Here is an 8,946-nt window from a genome sequence, read left to right as displayed (position 1 = left end):
GGCCTCACCTGGTCCTTCACGTCATGGAGACGGCTGCTTCCCTGAATCCCACCAGCCGAGCTCCAGAGGCTGCAGACTTTCCCTCTGCAGCTTCCCCGCCTGCCTCAGCCTTCACAGAACTGAGAATTCGGGCCTTGCTCTGGATCAGGCTTTGGCTTAAGGGAATGTGTTCCATCCATACCACTCAGGCTTTCTCCAGATCAGCAATAACTTTGTTTCATTTCACTTTCTTATTCTTGTGTTCACTGGACTAGTGCCTTTAATTGCCTTCAAAAACTTCCTTGTATTCACAACATGGCTAACTGTTGGGCACAGGAGGCCTTTCCCACTACATTTAATCCTTTCTAGCTTTTGATGTGGTGAGAGATGCGGGACTCCTCACTTGAATACTTAAGAATTAAGAGCCAGTGTAGAGTTATTGACAGCTTGAGATCAATATTGTTGTGTCTCGTAGAGTAGAGGCCCAAGGAGAGGGAGAGAGATGGGGACACAGCAAAGGGGAGCAGTCAGAACGTACACAACAGTGATTTTTTTTAAGCTGAAGGCAGACGCTTCATTGACGGAGTCCCCCAGGCTCCCCACAGCATTAAGTTAGTCATCTGATACAGGCACAGCTCATGGCACCCCAAAACAAGTGCAGTAGCATCATCAAACACACGTATCATCAAGATCACATCACATCACACGGTATCATCAAGATCACAATAACAAGTATACTAGTGACAATATTTGAAACATTGTGAGGATTACCAGGTGACACAGAGATAACAAAGTGAGCAAATGCTATTGAGAAGATGGTGCCAGTCAACATTGCGTCACCACGCATCTTTGTAAAAAACTATCTGCAAGGTGCACCAAGCGAGGTGTGCCTGTAGTTAAGACCTGGGTGGGGGGAGACGTTGTATCCTTCTGGGCCCCGGGGAGTTGCCCTCAGCACCCGTTCCTGGTCATCTCCATGCAGGCAAATGAAGGCTTTGTACAGACTCTGCTCTTCCCTTAGCCCGTGGGAAGAGAGAAAGACCATCCAGCACCCATTTCAAGTAAGGTTTTGTTGAAATCCTTGACATGCTTCAAAATATTATAGGTTCCAAGAATAATTTATACTTTCAGTGTTAATTTTCCCATAAATAGGATGTGTTTCAAATATTTTTTAACAAAAAGAAAAAGTTGGGACCTACCTTAATATATAAAAGAATAAATTACTTCTGAAGAAAATTATCAGGCAGTATATTTTCGTTTTAGGCACAGGCATTTGATTCCAGAAAAAATGATTTGTTTTCTTTGTGAATTTATATCAAATATAAAAGCGAATCAATACTAACTCTCAAAAATGAGTGTTCTTTTTATAGCAAGCATTTAAGGTAATGAAGTGCTTAGTCTCCAGGGTTCTCTCCTGTGCCGCGGTCTTGGCCGCCAAGTCACACTGCAGTGTTCTTGCGGCAGTGATGACCTCTCCCGCAGAGAGGCATGTGCGGAAGGGGACTTGGAGCAAGGCTTGTGCCAGACAGTAGTTCTACTAGAGAATAAGAAGGACGGATTGTCAGACTGTGTGATGTTTAAAGGCTAATTTAGGAAAGATAATTTAAAGAAATTAAAAACAAAAAAGCTGTGTACATAATCCTAAAGGAAGTTATATCCTTTAGGAAAACGCTTGTGTAAAATACTGATATTTTAGTTAATTTCTTTGAACAGGGGTGCCTGGGTAGCTCAGTTGGTTAAGCATCTGCCTTTGGCTCAGGTCATGATCCTAGGGTCCTGGGATCGAGTCCCATGTCGGGTTCCCTGCTCGTTGGGGAACCTGCTTCTCCCTCTGCTTGTGCTCTCCTCCCAACCCCCAAAATGAATAAATGAAATCTTAAAAAAAATATATTTGGGCAAAGTCTTAGGGATATTCATGGAGGTATGAATAATTTAAGAGACTAGTTTTTTCATGGGAACAGAAGTTCTGTAAAATTGCTGAGACAAAACCTTTTGTGCCCCAGGAGCTGGGAGCAGACGGCAGTCAGGGGAGCTGGTGGATGGGCTGGGGCAACAGGCAGGAGGCTTTCAGGGCCAGTGAGGAAGCATGAAAGAAGTTAAAGCTGGAGAGTGTTAATACATTTGTGCTTGTAGATGATAGCAGCCCACCTGGCAGCTTCTGGGATGGGAGAGCTTGCTGGAGGTCGAGCTCTATAAACTCTTATTAACCAGCCAGTTTTGGAGACTCTCCAGGTTGGCGAAAGCTTCCACCTGCTGGAGGGTATGCACCCCACCTCCTCGGGGACAGGGATAATGCACTGGGAACCCTCTGGGACCTCCCCCATGTACCTTTTCATCTGACGACTCATTTTTGTTCTTTATAACAGACCAGTAAGCCTAAGTGAAGTTTTTCCTAGATTCTAGAGCCATTCTAGAAAATTACCAAACCTCATTTGGTAATTGAGGGTTGTGGGAACTCCTGAGCCTGCGGTATTTCCAGCAGAAGTGTGAATAGACCAGTGCTGCTTTTGTGGCTGGCATCTGGCGTAGAGGGGGGCTTTGTGGGATCTGATGTTGACTCCAGGAAGAGAGTGTCCGGACACACCCGGTCTCTGCCAGAGAATTAGTTACTGGGATGAAAAAAAGACTATGTAATTGAATGTTTGGATTTTTGAAATAAGACTATTGTCTGTTACTGGGTGTCGGTCATTAACTAGGTGTAAGGAATGGCTGGGTCAGGGTGTGAGGCAGAACTGACCAAGTGGGAGTCTCAGTCTCCGATACTTCGGAGCACAAGCCGCGTAACCAGGCACTGGACAGGGCTTGCATGCGCAGTTGGAACGAAACTGCATTATTTTGTTGTGGATGCATGTGGGAGGGAGTACATGGGGTTCACAGTGGCAGGAAAGATGATGGAATTAAGGGCTGGTAGACTGCAGGGGGCCGCGGGTAGGAGTGGTTCTGAGCAGCTGCCGAAGGGCCGGCAGGGATTGCTGCAGGGTCTCTGGTTCATGATCTGACACGGCGCTCCTGCCCAGACCTAGGGGTGGCTTCTACCCCTGAAGAGGACCGTGTGTAGAAATTGGAGTTGGGGAAACAGACCAAATTCAAGTGCTAGCTGTGTCCCTCTTTAGCAGTGTAAGTTTGTCACACTAGTAAAGCTTTCTGAAACAGCAACCACGTTCGTGTCACTTGTTAGAGAAGTTCATGTTTCAGTCATTCTGGGCGGCTGGTAACAAAGACCTCAGACAAGGTGGCTTAGACAGCACACATTTATTTTCACTGTTCTGGAGCCTGGAAACTCCCAAGACCAAGGTGTCAGCAGATTTGGGACTTGGTGACGGTCTGGTTCTGGGCTTGGAGAAGCTTGGCGCTCAGCGAGTCCCAGCGTGGCAGAGAGCTCTGGTGTGTTCCTCTAATAATGTCACCGGTTCCTTCCTGGGGGGCCTGCTGTCATGACTACCTCTAAACCTACTCCAGGCACCACCGCCTTGGGAAGTTGGGCTTTGAGGAGTGGATTTGTGTGGGGCAGAGGGGGCGGGGGCTGGGGCATTCAGTCTGTAGCCAGCAGTCTTTGAAGGGTTAATGAATGTATGTAAATTTCCAAGCAGAGAGTCATATTTATTAAACTTTTATTTTGTCTTCCTTATTTTTTGGAGTCTAGGTATAAGGAGGTGAGTTAAGTCTACTTTTGTTTGTGATGTAATACCATTTTTCCATGAAATACAGTTAAGTACTAGCAAAATTTTGATACAAATTTAGTTTGCCAAAACTTGTTCATTTATTTGTAAAAAAGAATTTATTTGTTTATTTGAGAGAGAGAAAGCACAAGCGGGGGGAGAAGCAGATGCAGAAGGAGACTCCGTACTGAGCAGGGAGCCCGACTCGGGGCTCGATCCCAGGACCCTGGGATCATGACCTGAGCAGAAGGCAGATGCTTAACTGATGGAGCCACCCAGGCGCCCCATAAAGTTTACAAATTTTTATGTTTTTTATTTCTTTAAGAGACTTTTTAAAAAAAGATTTTATTCATTCATAAGAAATAGAGAGAGATCCACACATACAGAGGCAGAGGGAGAAGCAGGCTCCCCAAGGAGCAGGGAACCTGATATGGGGCTTGATCCCAGGACCCTGGCATCATGACCTGAGCTGAAGAAGGCAGATGCTTAACCCACTGAGCCACCCAGGTGCCCCAATTTTTTTTTTTTTTTTTTGGACAGAGAGAGAGATCACAAGTAGGCAGAGGCTGAGGGAGGCAGGCTCCCTGCCGAGCAGAGAGTCTGATGCAGGGCTTGACCCCAGGACCTTGAGATCATGACCCGAGCCAAAGGCAGAGGCTTAAGCCACTGAGCCCCCCCAGGTGCCCCAAGTTTACATATTTTTTAAGTATAAGATTTGTGAAATGCAGAAGTGTTTGTGCTGTTGATTAATGTAGGACAGTATTACAGGTACAACTTTACCAAAATGTTAGATTGAATAAATAAATTTCCTCATACAGTGCCTGCATTCTGTATTTTCTAAGTCAGGGGCTTTTAGGTTTGGGGATCAGGAACGGAATTAAGTAACCCTATGAAAAACTTGCTGGTTAATTTGTAAGCTCAGTGATTTTCATTTCCTTGTCTCTGGGGTGCCTGGGTGGTGCAGTTCGTTTCAGACTAGATCCTGATCTCAGAGTCCTGGGATCAAGCCCTGGGTCGGGTTCCATGTTCAACATGGGGTCTCCCTCTGTCCCTCCTGGTCCCGCTGTCTTTCTCTCTAAAATAAAATCTTAAAAAAAAAAAAAAAAAACCCTCAAAAAACAAAAAAAAAACAACTTGCTGGTTAACTTATAAATTGAGTGATTTTCATTCCTTGTCTGAAAATAGCAAAGAATATTCATATTTTACTTCCTAGCGGTGGTAGCCAAAGCCTTCTCACACTTGCTCCAGGCAGATGTGAGAGCCCCCCACTGCCCTGAGGGCCCATGGCATGCTCTTGTAGAGGGAGTCGGGGTTGCATGAGGGGTCTCCGGGATTCATGATCAGGGTGTCTGGGACCGGTGGGTGAGACTGGAGTCTCTTGGCTTCTCTTTCCTTGCTCAGCTTTTCCTGCACATTGCTTGTACTCTCTGTGACTGGAGCTCCAGAGGAGGCGAGGGGGTGGCGGAATTCTTGAGAATGCGACTGCAGGTGAGTAGAGATGGGAATCTTTCTCTGGAAGGAAGCTCTGCTGCCCGTGGATGGGAAGGCTTCTCTTGGCCTGAGTCTTCTCAGTGCATGGGCTGTGCTTGGGGATCTGGGCTCTATTTAACTGTTCTCAGGACCCATGGATGCTTGCGTTTGGTCAGGGATTGATCAGGAAGTCCTCTACTTCACAACATTCAAACGAATGTATCTCATTCTCCGTTCACGTGTCCTTGCAGAAGACAGATGGGCAGGATTTTCTTTTCTTATCCATTGTGTGGTCTTAGTTGGGAAATTGTGTACTCCTTAGTGTTAGTCACGTGCTGCGGGGCACAGTCGGTGCTGGAGGGGACAGGTGTTCCCGCTGTTTTCCAGAGAATGCAAGAAACCTCTGTGTAAGAGAAGAAAGAAGAAATCATTTTTTCCTCTCAATTTTAAACTTACAAAGTTCGGTTAATATATACTGAAGTTTGGAAGCTCCCAAAGATGACTCAAGTCCTCTCTACTACCCTTACCTCTTTCACTCACTTTCCCTCTTTGTGATTAAACTTTGTTAAAATTGGAAATCTGACAACAGTGCTTAGGGAGTAGTTTAAAAAAATTAGCTGTGCATTTGGCAGAATATGTGTAGGAATTAAAATAAAATTTAAAATACTGAAGCACTTTTTGAAGGACCAAGAGAGGCCGGAACTAATAGAGAGGATTCTGTTGCCTTTGAACAGAAAACCAGGATTAATACACAGACAACGGATCCGAGGGTAGCTGCTGTTGAGAATGGAGAGCTCGCTGCCAGAGGCGTCACTGTGGGGCCACCCTCCAGAAGAGCAGCCCCAGGAGCCCCTCACGATACTGTCTGCTCTGATCTCTTCTAAAGATCAAGTGAGTTTTGTATGCCCGTGGTGGGCCTGGCTTCATGCGTCTCTGCCTGTTTGTAGGGAAGGGACCGATCGGTTGTGTGGCCCTTGTTGGCTGTGAGAGAAGCGTTTGCACATTAGCTCAGTAGAAATTGCAGCCCCAGCCTGTATGCATTTGCCCTTCTAGCGATCTCTGTGAACCCGGGGCTCGCACACCGGACCCAGGATCGAGAGTCACATGCGCTTCTCACTGAGCCAGCCAGGCACCTCGCAGTGCTGTTTAATGGAGGTGATAATTGCAAACAAGCTAGTCAGAATCCCCAATTTATGGAGAGATCATCGGGTGATCTCCCATCGAGATTCTGTGATCATGAAGTCATTCTGTGCTTACTGTATGTGTCTGTTTCTCAGTGTGTCAGGAAGGCACAGGCAGATCAGCACGGGAGCATGTGGGGTTTGAGCCACACGTGGAGTTTGACCTCCTATCCACACCGCTCCCTCTTTGCCATCAGTATCCCGTGGACAGTTCTCTCCTGTGGATTACTGAGCACGGGCCTGTTGAATCACACTGTCTGTGATGTTCTAGGAGTCCGTGACCTTCAAAGATGTAGCCATAGACTTAACCCAGGAGGAGTGGACCCTGATGGACAGGTCGCAGAGGAAGCTGTACATTGATGTGATGCTGGAGAACATCACTCATCTGGTGTCCGTGGGTGAGTCCGCCGCCGTCTGTCTGTTTGCTTGTTCATGTACTGATTGATAAACCTGTAGGCAGGGCCGCTTCCACGTACTCCAGCGGCTCTCTGCCCTAACTCGTTCTACTCTGTGGCCCTTCTGTTCTGACTTGATGAAATCTGTAAATTATTTTCATCAGGTCTTTTACATAATAATTTGAATATAGTCTTCTTGGCTCAAATTGTGTATCTTTCTCCTGCACTTTCTCCAAGACCCAGAAAAATGCTGGGAATACAGTGAATAGTTTTGGGATGAACAAATCAATATCTTACATATTTTCTGCTCTGGGCGCTATGGTGAAGTTTGAGCACAGTTAAAAACCAAACATCTTGTACCACTTCCCGCATAAAACGCCACGGCATATTCCAGCGGAGTGCATGTTATCGTCTTCCTTTGGAAATAATGGTAGCTGCCCTATGAGAACATTCATTTCGTTCTGGATGCACACGCAGAGCTTTCTGCACCCCTTTGAGCTGGGGTCTTGACCGCAAGCAAAGGTCTTGACTGACCGGGGGTGGTCAAGCTGAGAACCATTGTCGGTGTTGAAGGTGCTATTCTCTGGGCTGTTGTGCAGGGTGCACCCGGTCCTTCCTCCTTAAATTCATGTACCATTCTCCCGTTGATCTAGGCTGTCAGTTCTTCCAGGCAGATGTGATTTCCCAGTGGGAGCAAGGCGGGGAGCTGTGGAGGGAAGACAGAGGACTTGCTCAAGGCTGGAATCCAGGTGAGCTGGGGACACGGGCTCCGTGCAAGAAGTCTAGCGAGTGAGTGAGTAGGATCTCACTGATGTGCACGTTTGCTTGAGCGAATGAGAACTTCAGAAGACCGAGTGGCCAGGGAGCTGCTGCAGTCCTGAGGCAGCTGAGTCCTGTCATTACTGCTCTGTACTTGAGTTTGACCTCAGAGAAGGAATGTTCCTGTCCTCACAGGAGGTGAAATTTCACCTTGTGCTCTTTGTCATGATTTTCTCTCTCTCTCTCTCCTTTTTTTTTTTTTTTTTTTTTGGTAATGATTTCCACTCATGTTTTCTGCAATAGCCCATCATTATTTATTTTTCTTTTTTGAGATTTTTTTTAACTTAGTTTGTGTGTATGTGTGTGTGTGTGTTCCAAGATTCATTGTTTATGCAGCACACCCGGGGCTCCATGCAGGCTGTGCCCTCCTTAATACCCACCACCAGGCTCACCCAACGCCCGACCCCCTTCCCCTCCAAAACCCTCGGTTTGTCTCTCAGAGTCCACAGTCTCATGGTTTGTCTCCCCCTCCTGTTTTCCCCAACTCACTTCTACCCATCTCGCAATGTTCTCCGTGTTTTGAGTTTTTTTCTAGTTGATATTATTCTAAAGTTTGTGTGTTTATTCGCTAGTATTGTTCTCAGTTTTACATGATGTGGTCATGCAGTGGTGACTGTTTGAAACACACCTGGGTCTTGTGTGTTTTCAACACTTTAATTCTCCTCTACTCAAGATATTCCTTATGTTTATCTCTTCCTGTCTTCAATTATTTCAGGCTTAGAAAACAGCTATAAAAAGGAAGAAACAATATCTATGCAAGATATCTTCAAGGAGGACCCATCTGACTGCGGCATAATAGTAAGTCTCCTGAGGACAGACCGTGCCTGTCCATGTTGCAGGCCTGGGAGTCGGATAAGTTAATCACGTATTGTCAGGGAATGTGGTCAAAAAATTTAGTTTGGGGAAGAAATTAGCTTGGATTTAGGCAGTAAAGGCTCTCACAAAAGGATAGTTTTGCAGACATGATTTATTTGCACGAAACATGATGTCTTCAAAAACAATCAACTCTCCAGTGAGGATGCTACCGAGGTGTTTTATAACAAAAGATCCACGGCAGCCGAACTCTCCGCTTCAAAGGGGAAAAAACACTGCATTGATTCTGTAAAAATCTATTAGGAACCGAAAGAAGAAAAGGAAGATCCACGCACAGATGAGGGCAGGAGTAAGCAGTAAAGGAGCCCGAGGCCGAGTCACATCTACTCGGGGACTTAGAACACCCAGCCTCGGCGGCTGGTGAAGCCCCGTGGAGACAGCCCGGCTGCAGTCCCGAAGGAGAGGCCTGGGCAGAGTGTCCTCCCCTCAGGAGGGACTTCCCACTGAGCATCCCCACAGGGGCCGTGGTTCTAGGGCAGATGACGGGGTCTGGAGTTAGACATTGGTCTGCCTCCGCGCAGTTTGGAGTGAGCTGCATTTTGTGTTACCACGTCTCTGCCTCTTCCAGGA

General features: G+C 46.6%; 1 protein-coding gene across 1 annotated transcript in view; it reads left to right on the top strand.

Moving 5' to 3' along the window:
- The first annotated feature begins 3,987 nt into the window (after positions 1 to 3,987).
- The window catches only part of LOC132006312 (zinc finger protein 431-like), a 14,025-nt gene continuing 9,066 nt past the window's right edge, over positions 3,988 to 8,946 (top strand). The window contains exons 1-5 of the mRNA XM_059384019.1: positions 3,988 to 5,126; positions 5,843 to 5,999; positions 6,561 to 6,687; positions 7,338 to 7,433; positions 8,219 to 8,301. Coding sequence (XP_059240002.1) covers positions 5,895 to 5,999; positions 6,561 to 6,687; positions 7,338 to 7,433; positions 8,219 to 8,301 — 411 coding nt within the window. The 5' untranslated portion in view covers positions 3,988 to 5,126; positions 5,843 to 5,894. The remainder of the gene's footprint in view (positions 5,127 to 5,842; positions 6,000 to 6,560; positions 6,688 to 7,337; positions 7,434 to 8,218; positions 8,302 to 8,946) is intronic.

Source organism: Mustela nigripes, chromosome 18, assembly GCF_022355385.1.
Source record: "Mustela nigripes isolate SB6536 chromosome 18, MUSNIG.SB6536, whole genome shotgun sequence".
In the NCBI taxonomy this organism is placed as follows: domain Eukaryota; kingdom Metazoa; phylum Chordata; class Mammalia; order Carnivora; family Mustelidae; genus Mustela; species Mustela nigripes.
The sequence above is the reverse complement of the archived record's forward strand: the minus strand, read 5'-3'. Positions and strand labels throughout refer to the sequence as shown.